The sequence below is a fragment of the Myotis davidii genome, unplaced genomic scaffold, assembly GCF_000327345.1.
Source record: "Myotis davidii unplaced genomic scaffold, ASM32734v1 scaffold960, whole genome shotgun sequence".
Classification (NCBI taxonomy): Eukaryota; Metazoa; Chordata; class Mammalia; order Chiroptera; family Vespertilionidae; genus Myotis; species Myotis davidii.
The window spans coordinates 1,594,575-1,613,214 of record NW_006293003.1 but is presented as its reverse complement, the minus strand read 5'-3'; the positions used below and the strand labels follow the sequence as shown (position 1 = coordinate 1,613,214).

General features: G+C 43.0%; 1 protein-coding gene across 1 annotated transcript in view; it reads right to left on the bottom strand.

Moving 5' to 3' along the window:
* SRPX (sushi-repeat containing protein, X-linked) overlaps positions 1–18,640 on the bottom strand; it is a 91,502-nt gene that overhangs the window by 24,856 nt on the left and 48,006 nt on the right. The window contains exons 2-5 of the mRNA XM_006766570.2: positions 15,157–15,216; positions 6,478–6,669; positions 4,779–4,955; positions 290–416 (exon numbers count right to left, since the gene is read on the bottom strand). Of these exons, the coding sequence (XP_006766633.1) occupies positions 290–416; positions 4,779–4,955; positions 6,478–6,669; positions 15,157–15,216 (556 nt within the window). The remainder of the gene's footprint in view (positions 1–289; positions 417–4,778; positions 4,956–6,477; positions 6,670–15,156; positions 15,217–18,640) is intronic.

The following is an 18,640-nucleotide window of genomic DNA, read 5'->3' as shown; positions in this document are numbered from 1 at the left end:
ATTGATTTTTTACAGAGAGGAAGGGAGAGGTAGGGAGAGTTAGAAACATCGGTGAGAGAGGAACATTAATCAGCCGCTCCTGCACACTCCCCACTGGGGATGTGCCTGCAACCAAGGTACATGCCCTTGACCAGAACCGAACCTGGGACCCTTGAGTCCGCAGGCTGATGCTCTATCCACTGAGCCAAACCAGTAAGGGCAATTAATTCCCTTTTAATGTGCATGAATTTTGTGCACCGGGCTACTAGTATATATATTAGCATCATTCCATCTGAAAAGTTTCACTCACTCAGTTAGAATGCCGTCTGCTGTGTCTCTTCCCTCGGGTGTATCCCAGGACACCCGGACTGTCAGCTTATTGGGTTCAGCCATACGTTCCTTCATGCTTGGGCATTTGATTCTAGGAGGTTCCATATCTGAAAACATACCAGAGTATTCTCACCATCATCAAGAAACTATCTCATCCACTTGGGGTTTGACACCCAGCATTTGACATGCCCAAAGCTCTAGGCACTCCTCAATTTTTTTTGTTCTTTTAAATACATTTTTATTGATTTCAAAGAGAACGGGAGAGGGAGAGATAGACATATCCATGATGAGAGAGAATCATGGATTGGCTGCCTCCTGCATGCCCCACACTGGGGATCGATCCAGCAACCTGGGCATGTGCCTTTGACTAGAATCAAACCTGGGACCCTTCAGTCCACAGGCCAATACTCTATCCACTGAGCCAAACTGGCTAGGGCGGTACTCCTCATCTTTGAAGGGTTTGTTAACTCCCCTCTGTATTTCTTTTCCTTCATCTTGCTCCTTCTCTCTTGCTGAGATTTAAGATGGTTTGGGTACTCACATGTGCATGACTAAACCTGCATTCAACTGGCCTTTCTAGGTGTCATAATGGCATAGTTTATTAGCTATAGCTTCTTCTTCCTCATGTTTCTAAACTCTGCCTACTGACTTGGCAATATGGCAGTAACCCGGAAAAATGTAGAAGGCATTCAGCCATAGTGAGTCTTTCCTGCTTTAAAAGCAGTATCATAAAACTTTATAGAAAGGTACCTTAGTTATAGTCCAGTTCAATGGAATTCAACACCACAAATTTTTGGTACGTGCCTGTCTTACCCAATGTATCATTTCAACTCTTGGGGTCAAGGCGCACAAAGGCAAGAGAATCATGTGATTCTCAAAGAGTTTATAGTCTATTAAGGGGATTATGTAAGCACACATAAAGTGTGACATAAGGTAGAAATAGCACTGCCTCAGGAGAAGTAAAAGAAAATGCTATGGAGGCTTACAGAAGCCACACAATGTTCCCATTTTACAGATGTGTAAGCTGAAGGTCAGAGAGCTTAAGTAATTCATTTAAGGCCATGCATGTACATAGTGACAGTGTGAATTAAAACCTAAGTTGGAGCACTTACCCCTGGAACAAGCTCTGGAACAGGCTAGGGTGAATCAGAAAGACAAGTATACAATATCTGCCCCTTTCTGGTCAAATATAACTGGCAATTTCATAATAGAAAGCATATTTATTTTTTAAAAATGTAAAGCCCAAGTGCCCATCAGTAGATGAGTGAATAAAAAAGCTGTGGTACATTTACACAACAGAATACTACTTGGGCATAAAAAAAGGAAATCTTACTTTTTGTGACAGCATAGAGGGACCTCGAGAGTATTATGCTAAGTGAAATAAGCCAGTCAGAGAAAGACTAATACCATATGATGTCACGTATATGTGGAATCTAATGAACAAAATAAACTAAAACAAAATAGAAGCAGACCCATAGATACAGAAAACAAACTGACAGCTGTCAGAGGAAAGGGGGGTTGCAGGGCTGGGTGTAAAAGGTGAAGGGATTAAGTAACCCCCCCCCCAAAAAAAATTCATAGACTCAGACAACAGTATGATGATTGCTAGAGGGAAAGGGGGTGGGGGGAGGTGAAAGAGGGTAAAGCGGGGATAAATGGTGATGGAAGGAGACCTGAATTGGGGTGGTGAACACACAATACAATATACAGATATTATAGAAACCTATATAATTTTATTAATTAATGTTGCCCCGATACATTCAATATTTTTTGATAGAAAAAAATATAATTGATTTCAGAGAAGGAGGGAGAGATAGAAACATCAATAATGAGAAAGAATCATGGATCAGCTGCCTCCTGCATGCCCCCCCACCCCCCGCTACACACTAGGGATCGAGCCCACAACCCAGCCACATGCCCTTGACCGGAATCGAATCTGGAACCCTTTAGTCCCCAGGTCAACACTCTATCCACTGAGCCAAACCAGCTACATTTAAATAGAAAAAATTTAAAGCAAAAGGGGAGGGTTAGAGGAGAGGAGACAGATTTCAATGTACAATTACATTGTCCTACTACCTTTTCTTGAAGCGACATTGTTAGAGTGAAGAGATTCTCTTAGTCTTTGTGTCATGTACACTAAACATCTGGATGATATTCTAGGTTGTTTTCTATATCATTGAGATATACTGACACTGTGAGCTCTAAACTAGGTCATCTGGGTGATGAGTCTCAGAGTTTCGCAAAGCCAGCTTATGACTAGCTAACAATGATCCCTCAAAACTGGCCGAGTTTTTCTGAAGCAGTACTTTTCCAGTGGAGAAACAAGAAGAAATAAATTACTAAAAATAATGGTAATTATTGACTGAACCCTCCTCCATGGCCACCTCATGCTAACTTACTATCTCTGCATTATTTCATCAAATTCTCACAGCTAACCACTTGAGGAAAGATTGTTATCATTCTCCTGATTTATAAACTGGAAAGCATTTCCTCACATTTGGAGTTTCCATGTGGTCTGGGATTTTAAGACGTAATCAAGTATTTTAAAATTATGTTAATAAGCCAAATGCTTCTGTGTGTGTTTGTCTGCTGCTCACCTAGTATTTTTCTCCAACCTCTGCACACACATTCTTTTTTCTTCTCACCAAGGTGACTATTGACTGTCCAGAATATGGGACAAGTGTAAAAGAGTGAGAGGGGATCACCAACCACTGTGTAGGCAGCAGTGGGACAGCCCTGGGTATCAGAGAGGACCAGAGTTAGCAAGAACTGTAAGAATACCTGTGTGGAGTAGAGGGGTGAGCATGGCAACCTACACATCCCATCATAATGATAGGGGGACCTATAATCTGACAGATAGAGCACCTGAGTTAATCTGAAAAATAATTATATTATTTTATTTTTAAATATATTATTTCAAAGAGGAAGGGAGAGAGAGAGAGAGAGAGAGAGAGAGAAACATCAATGATGAGAGAGAATCACTTATTGTCTGCCTCCTGCATGCCACACACTGGGGATCAAGCCTGCAACTCAGCCCTGTGCCCTTGACCAGAATCAAACCTTGGACCCATCAGCCCACAGGCCAATTCTTCACCCACTGAGGGACTGAGCCCACAACTCGGGCATATGCCCTGCCTGGGAATCAAACCATGACCTCCTGGCTCATAGGTCAATGCTCAACCACTGAGCCACACCAGCCGAGCTAATAAAATTATTTAAAATCTTAGAACACATATACTTATATGAATAGGGATTTAAGTTTCTTACATGTGAATAGGAGGCTAAGTTTTCCTTAAGTTTCCTTTTCAAAGCCTGTGCGGAGCAATGGAGGAGGTGACTCAACTGTGAATCCAGCAAGGAAAACCAGTAAGCAGGGTCAGGCCAAACCACCAGGAGTCAAAACATCTCGTCAACATCATCTCATCTCTTGACAATACCTGACCGTTTGCCAACCTCTATTCCTCAGCCTACTCCTCTTTATAGTCCTGTCCCCTACACCTTGCCATAAGGTAAGGCAGGATTTGATGCTTGTAAGCACCCTGTTCTCTTGGTTGGCTGGACTTCTTAATAAACACCTTATATGATTCAACTCTGCCTTCATTATTGTACATAGCGACAGGCAGCCGGAGCCCAATCAGGGGTTTCCCGGTAACAATATCGCCCCTCCCAGGTCAATCCTCCATAGTCAGAATGAGTTTAAGGTCTTTGAATGGATTTCCAGATGGTGGACATAGGTTGTGTTCAACCACCCACACTGGGAAGGACATTTTCCAAATAGAAACAAGGACAATGAGGACAAGAAGAAGGCTGCCCTTCACCTGGCACCCACTTATGTTCTCTGCTTCCAGGTTTTGATGGACTTATGTTCATGGGGATAATGTTAAACAAGCTCTTCTCCCCAATCTTAGCACTATCGGAAGACTGTCCCTCAGTCTAGGTAGGGAAAACCTCATGGGTGATGGAAGTTGCCCGAAAGCCTGAGTGGGAGCTTGCTAGGTAATTAACAAAAAGGGCTAGGTGTCCAGGCAGAGGGAACAGCATATGCAAAGGCATAGAAGGGCTGGTTTCAGTGGCTAGAGCATTGATCTGCAGACTGAAAGGTCCCTGGTTTGATTCCAGTCAAGGGCACATGCCCAGGTTGTGGGCTCGATCCCCAGTATGGGTTGTGCAGGAGGCAGCCAATGCATGATTCTCTCTCATCATGGATGTTTCTCTCTCTCCCTCTCCCTCCCTCTCTCTAAAAATTCAATAATATACTGTATATGAGACAAATGTCAGATGAAAGCCATCAGCTATAGAGAATAGAAATTGAGGGTAAGTTTGGCTGAGCCAGAGAACTTGGGCTGAAGGAAGCTACTGAAAGCAAAGTTGGATGCTATGCTTTACTTGCAGGATTTTGATGCTTCCTTTCAAACATCCCCTGCTCCTTCCAAAGTATGTGCCTCCTGAGGACTGTGATAGTTTCTTACCAACACAAGAGGCTGGTTGACCGCTCCAGGCCTTGTTGTCCATACACATGACCGTCCGCTCCCCTTTCAATGTGTATCCTGGTGAACAATAGTACTCACACCGAGAGTTAAAGTAGGCGCCATCTACGCACTTGAACCCTCCATTTGCTGGCATGGCAAGTGTAGGGCATCGCTTCTCTGAAACAGCAAAGCAGACATTCAATATTCCGTAGTCTTTGTCCATAGAATTTCACAGTCCAGAAACTCTGAGAGCATATGGTGAAGAGTTAATTTAAATACAATGGACAACTGCCCTAGCCGGTTTGGCTCAGTGGTTGAGCCTTGACCTATGAACCGGGAGGTCACTGTTTGATTCCTGGTCAGGGCGCATGCCCGGGTTTCGGGGAAATCAATAAAAATATATTAAAAATAAAAATAATAAAATAAATACAATGGACAACCAATTTGTATTTCTTAATCCCTTCACCTTTTTCACCCACCTCTCCACCCCCCCCCACCACCATTTGGAAACTGTGGAAAAGCGTACTCTGTATGTATGAGCCTGTTTCTGTTCTGCATATTTGTTTATTTTGAATTTTAGTTTTAATTGTTGATAGATATGGATTTATCATCATTTTATAGTTCACTTTACTATCTTTTTGTTTCTTCTTCTTAAAGAAGACCCTTTAACATTTCATATAATCTTGGGGATGAAAATTTCAGATAAGGAAATATAATCAATAGCATTAATATGATTTTTAAAAATCATACTAATGTGCTTTATCGGTAAAGACTTTTGAGGCCTGAATAGGACAGAAAGATGTTTGTGAATGCAGAATATTTTTTTCTTTCTTTCTTTTTTAATTCTTTATTGTTGAAAGTATTACATATGTCTCCTTTTCCCCCCATTGACCTCTCCCCACCCGCTCCCAATTCCCAGCACAGGCCCTCACCCCTCTACTCTCTGTGTCCATTGGTGTCAATAACATTCTAATAACTATGTGTGGAGTAAGATAGGTACGAGATTTATTGGGATAATCACTTATGTAATGTCTAATAATTGTGGTGTACACCTGAAACTAATGTAATAATGTATGTCAACTGTAATTGAAAATAAAAAATGATAAAATAGTTAGGTGATATATATAGATGATAAATAGATAGATAGATAGACAAATCGTAGAGAAGGAGCTCCAGAAATCTTCATGGGGACTCCTCTTGTTTGTTTGTTTTTCTAAATTGTAGGGTGGGGATAGATAGAGATAGATAGATAGATAGATAGATAGATAGATAGATAGATAGATGATAGATAGATAGATAGATGATAGAATGCATGGAAACAATGGATGGTTGAAGGTCACACAGAAGGGACATGAAGTTTTGTATCAGACTGGCTTGGGTTGGCATCACAGCTAAGCCAATATCTTAAGTTAGGTTCCTGAGAAGCAGACCCTGAGACAAGAATTTGTGTGTAAGGGATTTAATAAGAAGTGGTCCCAGGGGAGACCAGGGAGGGGTCGGGGAGGCAGTACAGTAGGGATGGGAGCTATGCAAGGTATGACCTGACAAAGTCAGCCTCAGTCTGCTCCCTGCAAGATCTAGAGCATGAATGACACCTTGAGTTTTGCCTGCCACAAAATGTTCAACAAACAGCCTGTAAGAGCAAACGAATCTGGCCCCGATTGGCCCTGAGGACCCAACACAGGACTGGGTTACTCACGCTTGCAGATGACCTTGTGGGACCACCGTTTGTTCGACTGGCAGATCAGTGGGGAAGAGCCATGCAGCTCATAGCCCTTTTGGCAGTGAATGTCACACCGGGTTCCCAGGGCTGTTGTGTAGTACCCTCCTTGAGGGGCTCTGCAGTACACATCGCCATACTTCACCTTGACAGGGGAGCACCATGGGGTATCTGCAGGTGACAGAAACAAAGAAGGGGAGATATAAGAAAGGACATCTTCAGAAAATGTATTTCCTCGTTCTAGAAATCTCTGACTGGCTGCATTCCAGATTTTTTAATATTTTAAAAATTTTATTTATTTATTTATTTATTTTGTATTCCAGATTTTGGACTTCCAAATAGTGCCTCATGTTTTTTAAGATGTCTAATGGGTGGGGAGGTTAGGATCACAAGACTATGTGTCAGACATACCTGAATATGGATCCAGCTGCCTCCATGACTAGCTTTGTGATCTTGGACACGTTACTTAACCTCTCTAAGTGGATGCCTATGCCTATGTCATAGGGCTCTTCTGAGGACCCCAAAAATAATACATACTGACTGCCTAGCACAGTGCCTACCACATAGTAAACATTCAAGAAACACTTGCTCTTTTCAAGATTTCCCTTAATGGGACACATAATTTTCTTCAAGGCAATTGATAATATTGTGAACCCCAATCATCCATACATCATGGCAGGAGAGTGACAGCTGTTAGAGGGGAGGGGTTTGGGGTGGCTGGGTGAAAAAGGTGAAGGGATTAAACAAAAAAAAAATCATGGATACAGACAAGAGTAGGGTGATTCCCAGAGGGAAGGGGTATGGAAGTAGAAGAGGGTAAAGGGGGGATAAATGGTGATGAAGGAGACTTGACTTGGGGTGGCAAACATGCAATACAATATATGGATGTTGTATTGTATCCCTGAAACTTATATAATTTGCCCTAGCCTGTTAGGCTCAGTGGATATAGTGTTGACCTACAGACCTAAAGGTCCTGGGTTTGATTCCAATCAAGGGCATGTACTTTGGTTGCAGGTTCCTCCTAGACCCAAGCCCTGGTCAGGGTTCAGGACAGTAGGGGGTGAAGCCATGCAAGATAGGTGCAGGAGGCAACCAAACTATGTGTTTCTCTCACATCAATATTTCTGTCTTTCCCCCTCTCTTCTACTCTCCCTAAAAATCAATGGAAAAATGTACTTGAGTGAGGATTAACAACCAAAAAAAGAAACTTATATAATTTTATTAAACAATAACACCCCAATACATTCAACTACAACATTAAATATAATGAAAAATAAGTTTATTTTTGTCAAGTCTGTCTGCATATTCTCTGTAAAAATTCATCATATTATTTTAATTAATGGGAAGAAAGCAACTATTTCCAGGGTTTTCTCCAGAGTATATAATTTTGACTTAAAGTAACAAGATTATTACTCCCCTTTCCAGATATTCTTAATTATGTCTCATGTAGGTAGGATAGTATGACACCCTTCCTAAATGACACAGTTCCAGGTGTTTCCATGTTGGCCTGATAGTTGCCCAGGGCACAGTTAGGATGACACTAATACATCAGAGGTTCTTCCTGTGTTTCAGAATGTGCTTGAAATGAGAGCCATAAAATTATTAGGGCACCCGGCTGGAATGGCTCAGTGGTTGAACATTGACCTATGACCCAGCAGGTCAGGGTTTAATTCCCAATCAGAGCACATGCCCAAGGTGTGGGCTTGACTCCCAGAGTGGGGCATGCAGGAGGCAGCCAATCAATGATCTCTCTCATAATAGATGTTTCTATCTCTCTCTCCCTCTCCCTTCCTCTTTGAAATCAATAAAAAAAATATTTTTAAATAATTAAAAAAAATATTAGGGCAAGACTAGTTCACAGTGGGCACTCTGCAATCGATAGTGACTGATCAGCAGCCCCTCCAACCTGCCAGGCCTTCGTTCCACCTCAGCACCTGAGCTGTCAGGGAGTGGGGTGCATGCACCATCATGTGGCCAGGAAGGAGGATAGACCATGTTTGACTATTCCAGGAATTCTCTTCCAGGATGTGTTTCTGAGTCCTGCTCAGCCTTGTCCAGGGATGGTGCATAGACTGCATTAAAAAATAATAATAATAATAAATATATCCTATCTAATAATAGACAAACATGGTAATTGACTGTACCTTCGCTATGCCTCCCATTGGCTAATCAGCACAATATGCAAATTAACCACCAACAAAGATGACAGTTAATTTGCATACGTAGGCTCCAAGCGGCAGATCAAAGACTGAAGGCGAGCGGGAGCAGCGAAGACAGAAGACTGAAGGCAGCCTCAGCCAGAGCGAAGGCCTGGGTCCCGGGTGCCAGAGGAAAACTGGTGCCAGCAGCCAAGAGAAGGGAAAGCCTATTGCACAAATCTCTTTGTACAACAGGCCTCTAGTCCTATATAATAATAGCCAAACATGGTAATTAACCATACCTCTGCTACGCCTCCCATTGGATAATCAGAGCAATATGCAAATTAACCGCAGACAAAGATGGCGGCTAATTTGCATACTGCAGGCAGGGCGGGCCAGTGCCAGCCACCATCTGGCCCCGTGTGACTCCTAAGCCTTGCCCACACCCAGGGGTCCGCCCCCAGCTGGGAGACCCCCCCATGAGCGGCCCTGGGAAGCTGCGGTGCCAATGAGCCGCCTAAACCACAACCCCAGCCGGGAGATCCACCCCCACCCCCCACCCCCGTGAGCAGCCCTGGGTGGCTGCGGGGCTTGGCGGCATGAACGAGCTGCCTAAGCCATGCCCCCAGCAGGGAGATGCCCCCTGAGCAGCCCTGGGCAGCCTCGGGCCTTGGCAGCACAAACAAGCTGCCTAAGCCACGCCCCCAGCTGGGAGATTCCTGTGAGCGGCAGGCCTGAGGAAGCCCTATTCTTGCAGGAATCCTCCTGCAACAGGCTTCTAGTATAATTTCAGAGAGGAGGGACAAGGAGAGAGAGATAGAAACATCCATGATGAGAGAGAATCACTGATTGGCTGCCTCCTGCACACCCCTTACTGGGGATAGAACCCGAAACTCGGCATGTGCCCTTGACCTGAATCAAACCTGGGACCCTTCAGTCTGCAGGCCTATATGCTCTATTCACTAAGCCAAAACGGCCAAGGCCATAGACTACATTTTGACCTTCATGCTGTCCTGTCTCATGATGTAATGTTTTGTCAACAGCCTCAAATGGGTCTTAGAGTCAGGACTCAAGCAGTATTCCCTGGACTTTATGAGTGAAAATTGTGTCCTAAAGGTGTAGTGTAGAGCTGATTAAATTCGACCATGTGGCCCTAGCTGGTTTGGCTCAATAGATAGAGCATCTTCCTGCAGACTGAAGGGTCCCTGGTTCAATTCCAGTCAAGGACACATGCCTGGGGTTGTGGGCTCGGTCCCTAGTGAGGGGTGTGCAGGAGCAGCCGATCAATGATTCTCTCTCATTGTTAATTTTTTTTTTCTCTCTCTCTCCCTTTCTGTCTGAAATCAATAAAAATATATTTTAAAAATAAATAAATAAATTTGACCATATGAATATAGACTTCTAGGAGCTTACACCAGGCCTATAGACCATCCTTGAACAGAGTTTCTTTCCTCAACAGTTGACACATTTTAGTCTGTATGTGCTAACACTTTTAAATGAGAAAAATCTGGACCCCGAAGTGAATTTTAGTATTATAAATGTTACTTTTTAAAGACAGGATATATTCTGCATAGGATAAAAAGAATGTAATATTTTTATATCCATATGTTACTATAATTTTGTATATCAGAATCTAAGTGTTACAGGTACAAAAGGCATACTGCTAGCCACATGAACGATGTTTAACTGAATCTCTGTCACATGCAAATCAAATAAATTTAAAATCATTTTTTGCTATCACTTTATCGATATTGTATTAAATATCAAAAGCTCAGGATTGAACTAAATATTTAATCAAGTTAAATTCTGAATATGTTTGTTTTAATTTGTAAAAGTGTGCAAATACATCACATAGATTAACTGGTCTCTACTCTTCATGTGTCTGTGGGTGGAAAAAAAATTCAGCGTTTTTTGTTTTTGTTTTTTCAACATATAACATATTCCCTAAAAACGAACAAACAAAAACCAGCATATATGTCTCCATTATTTCCTTCTACATATAAAAGAGTATTGAACTAATTTTAAATGCTTTAGTGCTTTCTTTCATGGTGGCTCCAGGTAGGCCATGAAACTAGATCACAGATAAATGAAAAGCCCCTGGGGTATACCTGCTTAGCATTGCCAAGCTGTGGATATGTCTTCCATGATCAAAGTCCTGAAGACACATTCTGAAAAAAATCCACACATGCACCTACCACTCAAAAAAAAAAGAGAGAGAGATTTGGAAACGACTGGATTCTGTGACTAGAAATGAAGTATAGTTCTCTCCCTGTCTCTTTCTGTCTTTCTTGCCCAACTGTAATAGGAAAGATCATCTACAAGGACGTACTCAAATGCCCTTGGTATTTTTAATCTCAAAGAAGCACTTTTAAAAATATATTTCTATTGATTTCAGAGAGGAAGGGAGAAAGTGAGAGATGGAAACATCATGATGAGAGAGAATCATTCGGCTGCCTCCTGCACACCCCCTACTGGGGATCAAGCTCACAACCTGGGCATGTGCCCTTGACTGGAATGGAACCTGGGACCCTTTGTTCACAGGCTAATGCTCTATCCACTGAGACAAACCAGCTAGGGTTCAAAGAAGCACTTTTTATAGTGTCTTTCCTTAGTTTCCCTATTTGCCCTTTTCCCCTTCTAGACTGCAGTGCTTCTGTGCTTCCCTATCTCTAGTCTTTTCTTGCCAATTGGCTCCCCTTTATAGTTTCTTCCAAACTATGGAATCCTTGACTGAGAATTGGGCTCCAGGGAAAGCAAATGAAACCCCAATTGGAGGTAAGGGAAGGATGAGGTGGTGAGAGTGAATATGGGAGACCCAGGGGATGGTGACAAAAACATAATGAGCTAGTGTGGTCTACTGGATACAATATTGGGCAAAGAGTCAAGATGCCTGGGCACTTTTCCTACCTCTATCATCTCCTAGTAACCCTGGACAATTCACTAAAATGATTTCTCCTCTACAAGATACAGAAGTGGATTAAATTATTTTCTTTTTTTTTCTTTCTTTTTTATTTTTATTAATCCTCACCCAAGGATATTTTTCCATTGATCTTTAGGGAGATTGGAAGAGAGAGGGAAAGACAGAGAAAAACTCATCAATTGGGTGCCTCTTGCATGAGCCCAACCAGGGTCCGGGCCAGGGAGGAGCCTGCAACCAAAGTACATGCCCTTGACCAGAATCAAACCCGGGACCCTTTGGTCTGCAGTCTCATGCTCTATCCACTGAGCAAAACTGGCTAGGTCAGATTAATTTATTTTAAAAGCCCCATCATGCTTTAAAATTGTATGGTTCTAACTCTCTATCTCTCTCCCTTCCTCTCTGCTGAAATCAATAAAAATATATTTAAAAAATAAAATAAAGTTGTATGGTTCAAACTCTGTCTTCTTCTTTCTCTCTGATCTGCTACCCATCTCACACCCATGCCCACCTCCTTCCTCTTTTTTCTTATTACTTTGGGTAGTCTCTTGTAACCCTTCTAGCTGAGGGCAAATCTTTTTTTTTTTTTGCATTCTGGATCCTGATCACAATTCTATTGATACACAAACTGGAAGAGTGTCCAGTTCTCCACTTGTTTTTTTCACTCTGATCTTGAAAACCTTCCCATCCTCCAGCTTCTGGACTTTGGAATGAGTTTAGGAGGGACAAAAATTTAGAGTAAACAAAAATGAGGCAGGATACCTGCCATGGTTAGCACAAACATTCTGGTTGTCTTTTCTACATGATGTATATTTAAGACTAGCAGGTAGCCCTAGCTGGTGTGGCTTGGTGGTTGAGCATAGGCCTGAGGACTGAAGGGTCCTGAGTTTGATTTTGGTCAAGGGCACATGCCAGGATTGCGGGTTCTGTCCCCAGTAGGAGACATGGAGGAGGTAGTTGATCAATGATTCTCTCTCATCATGCATGTTTCTATCTCTCTCTCCCTCTTTCTTCATCTCTGAAATCAATTAGGAAAAAAAAGACTAGCAGGTACATTAGAGAATGACCTGGGTATACATAGATCACAAATTCACATATTTTGATACAACATGCCATTATTAGATTTTGCCCCATATTCTGAGTGCTCAAATCCTCTTAGCAGTCCTGGCTGCAGATCTAAAACTTGTGCTGTTGTCATCATGTGGAAAAGAATCTTGTTTTCACTTATTCAGAAATGGAATTTATTTTGGATTACTCTCTAAGACAAATCTTTGAAAGATATTTGGACAGTGTGACAGTGATAGTAATTATGTCATCCATGAGTGGCTTGAATTCGAAAGGCATACTAGTACAAGCGCTGTAAGTTACAGTGAATTAGCAAAACATTTATCATGGAGGTTTAGAGAAGGGAAGCTCTTATGTTGCTTCAATTAGGACAGGGTTTATGTAGGGAGAAATCTAGATAGATTAATCAGGAAAGCATTTTCATCTTCCTGGGCCAATGTGGTAACTATTCCAATTGACTGAAGTGGCTGGGGTAGACTGTGTCCTATTGTAGACTAATGAAGAACTAGAAAACTCTGGATATTGAGTTAAAACACCTGAATTTCAGACCCAAAATGGAATGTTTTCTTGCTGTGTGACTCTGGGCAAGTCACTTACCTTCTCTAATCACTGGTTCCTCCATCTGTAAATAAGAAATAGCAGCATATCCCTACCTGCCTTCTCCTTCCCATCAATTAGGATGACAACATGATGACATTCCAAGTAAAAGAATCAAAAGCCATACTTGCAACATTCTTGGAACATAATACATATGGGTTAAATTTCATTTTCTTTCTTTTACTTAAATTTTGAATATAAAAAACCCTTACTGAATATATACTCTGTATCAGGCACTGTGCAGGGGCTGGAAGATCTAGAGTTAAATCCCCCATTAACAATGGTTGGTCTCTAAGTTTTTTTTTTTTTCCCCTTCTTTTTTAAAATATATTTTATTGAGTTTTTACAGAGAGGAAAGGAGAGAGATAGAGAGCTAGAAACATCGATGAGAGAGAAACATCGACCAGCTGCCTCCTGCACACTCCCCACTGGGGATGTGCCCCACAACCAAGGCACATGCCCCTGACCGGAATCGAACCCGAGACCCCTCAGTCCGCAGGCTGACGCTCCATCCACCGAGCCAAACCGGTTTCGGCAGTCTCTAAGTTTTAAAACTAAAAAACTGGCAATACAAACAATCCCCAAAGAAATATTTATTCTGAAATATTTAGGGTGATCTGTAGGCAGGCACCTATTTTGGCCATCTGGTTTACATTACATACTTGCAATGCTGTAAGGTGAGGGTGGACACAGGGAACAATGATTAAAGAGCACTATACAACCCCTATTGTACATGTGATGAGTCATTTGTGCATGCATGTGTTTTAGGGAGATTTGTCAATAAGGGACTCAAAGGGGGAAAAAAAAGATTTTTTAAAACCTCAATTAGTGAAGAAGTGTTAGGAATCACAATACTTCCTTACCCAAAACATCTATTTAACAAGTTTGTACTTTCCTTGACTAGTTTATTCCTGAGGCATTTACTTAATATAGCAGCTGTGGATAGGAATACATATTTGTCTTCACAGGTCAAAAGCAAATGTGGACTATGGTGGTAAACACAACTGAGCATAGGCACCCATCATAACATTAGAAAGAGGGTTCACTCATGTGGAAAATAGCTGAAGGACTCTCTCCCACTGATTCTCCTATATCTGAGACATCACAACAGAACAGGGCAGTGTCCTCTTGCCAGAATGTGGACACATTTCCTTGGCAAAATACCCACAATGGAACCTTATTAACCAATTTGCTTCAAATTATTTCCCTACCACAAAAAGAAACAGATTCAGAAAGAAATCATTTAAATTTACCTTTGCTTTTCCCAGGGTTCCCTAAGCTTCAGAGAAATGACTCACAAATAGAAATATTTGTGGGCATACTTACCTAAACCTGCATAAGAAGGTTCTTGTCTAGGCTTTTTATACTTGCTGGGGGATGGATTGCTGGAAATGTGTAGAGATGGAGTTCTTGACCATTAGATTAAAGTTTCATGGGGCAACAGACTTTTCTCATCATTTCAAGAGCAAAGTTGGACTCAGAAAGAGCACGAGGAAATGAGCTTATGAAAATCAAGTTTTCTCAGTCCCCATTCATCTCAGTACATTAGCAGCACTGGGTCCAGATTGGACATTGGATGGTTTGCTCTGGACAATTCTGGCTGTAATGTATGAATCAGGCAGAACTCATAGCTTGATTTTCACTTTCATCTGCTAGAGCTTGGCTTTGCAGAATTAATGACAGTAAAGAAACTTAGAAGAATAAAATGACCACTGGGGTGCTGAAGGTCAGCACTTCAGAGATTTCCAAATGCTTTTTGTTTTCTTTATTTTTTAAAAAATGGGAACATATGTGTATTAATTTTAAATATTTTTTTCTGGACAGATAATTAAAACTTAATGACACGGTTTGGTCACTTTATTATAATATGTTCTCCAGGGCAAAAAGGAAAGTTCTCCTGGCATCAGCAGGTCCTTATTAGCACAGAAGCAAAGCATTCACCTTTATATCTAGGGTGTGAGTACCCCATGTCATCATCTTCTAGCGGTGAGTCTCCAGATCCTACAACAAAAAAAGAACAGAAACTGCAGCAAGAAAAGCGACATGATACGGATGGGTATTTCAAAGCATTGCTTTGGCACAGTCCATGCAAGATGGGCTATTAGAATACAGAGCCAGGAGTGAAAGCTTCTATGGTCATTCATGAAAGGATAGGGGCCCTCTCAGAGTGAACCTGGCTGGGCTGTGCATCCCAGAACCCATCAACATGAGCTTCAGACTGTTTGGGAATCAACATATGCCAACTGAAATTCTGGACTTGGGATAGAAAGAAAGTCAACTTCACTCTGAAGAGATGCCAATGTACACGAATCTTATGCCAGGGGAGACAGTAAAAGGTGTGTGACTGATACAGCCCACAGTTTCTTTAGCCATCAAAGACATCCAGTAGAACTAAAAATCAGTCCCTCTTCTTTCTTTTTTTATGGTTGAGTAGTTTTTTTATTTTTTAAAAATTCTTTCCGATTGGCTTATTTAGCTTAGCATAACAGCTTTTTTATCCACTCATCAGCTGATGGGCACTTAGGCTGTTTCCAAATCTTACCTATTGTAAATTGTGCTGCTATGAATATAGGGGTGCATCTATTCTTTCTGATCCAGGATTATGGTTTCTTGGGATATATTCCTAGAAGTGGGATTACTGGGTCAAATGGGAGTTCCATTGTTTATTTTTTGAGGAAACTCCACACTGTTTTCCACAGTGGCTGCACCAGTCTGCATTCCCACCAGCAGTATACAAGGTTTCCCTTTCAGTCCCTCTTCTGAAGTGAATTTGGGTGGAGAAAAAGGAGTCAAATCAAACGTTTTAGTGACAAAATAAATACAAAACTGTGTTGGTATATGGAAATGAGGGCCAAAATCGACAATATGGATGTTTATTAAGAACCTCTCACCAAGGCATAGGTAAAGTAAAATTTCTTTCTTTGTTTTTTTTTTTTTTTTTAAATCCTCACACGAGAATATTTTTTTCATTGATTTTTAGGGCAATTGGAAGAGAAAGGGAAAGACAGAGAGAAACATAAATGTAAGAGAAACACATTGATTGGTTGCTCCTTGCATGTACCCAGACCAGGGCCCGGACTGGGGAGGACCCTGCAACCAAGGTATGTGCCTTTGACTGAAACCGAAATTGGGACTCTTGGGTCCACAGGCCAACACTCTATCCACTGAGCCAAACTGGGTAGGGCTAAAGTAGAATTTCTTGATGAGACTTGCTACCCTTGAAAAACCACAGACTCAGTGAGAAAGTCTGTATCTATACATATAAAGAGGTAGTATGCAAATTAGGCTGGGACTCCATAACGGGTCATGACCAGACAGGAGGAGGTTGCGCGTGAAGGTAAGGCCCAGAGCAAAGACAGAGACAGACACGGGGGTGGGGGGGCTTGCCCAAGCCATCACGGTGGCTCTGGCGGCACAGAGTGGACACAGGCAGAGGGGCCGGGGAGACCTGGGGCTGGCTGAGTCACTGTGCCAGCTTGGGAAGCCCAAGAGCAGACACAGGCAGGGGGGCAGGGAGGGCCTGGGCGGAAGTGAGGCACCAGTCCTGGCCGCCCGCGGTGCCAGTCAGGCTTGCAGCTGGCACTGAACAAGTCAGGTGTGGGTCCTGGCCGCCTGCGGTGCGGGTCCGGCCTGACTCCCGCGAGGGCCCGCGGGATGCCTCCTTGCATGATTTCAATCACGAGCTGGGCCTTTAGTTCAATTATAATTTTTTTAATATATATATTTTATTGATTTTTTTACAGAGAAGAAGGGAGAGGGATAGAGAGTAAGAAACATCGATGAGAGAGAAACACCAATCAGCTGCCTCCTGCACACCCTCCACTGGGGATGTGCCCGCAACCAAGGTACATGCCCTTGACCAGAACCGAACCTGGGACCTTTCAGTCCAAAGGCCGACACTCTATCCACTGAGCCAAACTGATCAGGGATAATTATAAAATTTTAACTCATTTGGAAGTTGGAATGGAATCATTTTTAAAATAATTAAATATGGAATTCTAGCAAGTGGTAGATCCTTAATCTTTGAAGTGGTACCAGGCCCCAAACTTCAAAAACAGTCATCTTAAATCTAGAGATAGTTCCTTCTAGACTTCCTAGTCTGGTGCTATTGAGTTAGCATCATCAAGGTCACACCTTTATCTACAGGGAGGGACCCACAGCTATAGTAGACAAAGACACTCTCTAGTATAGTAAGGTTATTCAAATCCCCGTATAGAATAAGTAAATGAGTAATGGTCCCTGCACCACATGTATTCTGGGTGGGAGATAGTGAGGGTGGAAATGGAAAGTGGGGAGGTGAAGAAAGCTGGGCCATGGCCATTTGACAAAGACCACCCCCCCCACACACACACACAACTAGAGAAGCCCAGTTATATGTTCTGCTTTGCCCCAGGGTTCTTTACCTGCTTTCTGACCACCCAGATAGGTACAAGCTCTGGCTGGTTTGGCTCAGTGGATAGAGCATTAGCCTGCAGACTGAAGGGTCCTGGATTCAATTCTTATCAAGGGCACATGCCTGGGTTGCAGGCTCAATCCACAGGAGGAGGTGTGCAGGAGGCAGCCAATCAATCCTTCCTCTCTGAAATCAACAACAAAATATATATCAAAGAGTATATTTTTGCCTGGCCAGCATGGCTTAGTGTTGAGCACTGACCTATGAACCAGGTGGTCACGGTTGGATTCCTGGTCAGGGCACATGCCCAGGTTGTAGGCTTGATCCCCAGTGTGGGGCATGCAGGAGGCAGCCGATCAGTGATTCTCTCTTATCATTGATGATTATACCTCTCTCCCTCTCCTTTCCTCTCAGAAATCAATAAAAGTATTTTTTAAAAATTACACACACTTGAGCGGAAGTCCCTCCGGCCGCGGTGTTGTGCTGTGGGGAAGAGGGATGGAATTGTAAACCTGGAGCGAGGTCCTGCCTACCCGAGGCCACTGTGCTGCGGAGACCCCGGGTAAAGCGCCGTCACCATGTCTGACCAGAGAGGAGGGGAGAGGAAGAGAGAGAGATAGAAACATCAGTGATGAGAGCCTGCCTTGAGCCTAAGAGCAGCAGCCTCATGTGGCCTGCCCCTGTCCAAGGAGCAGCAGCTGTGTGAGCGGCCTGCTTCCCCATTTGAGGAGGAGCAACCACGCGAGCAGTCCAACCTGTCCAAGGAGCAGCAGCTGCACGAGCAGTCTTCCTACCTTTGAGGAGCGGCAGCCCTGCGCAGCCTGCCCCCATCTGAGGAGCAGCAGCTGCACACACCCTGCACTAGTCTGAGGAGCAGCAGCTGCACAAGCATCTTGCCCTTGTCCAAGCAGCAGCAGTCGCACGAGCAGCCTGCCGAATCCGAGGAGCAGCAGTTCTGCAAGTGGCCCGCCCCCATTAGAGGAGCAGCAGCAGGCCATTCCGGCCCGAGGAGCAGCAGCCACACGAGCAGAC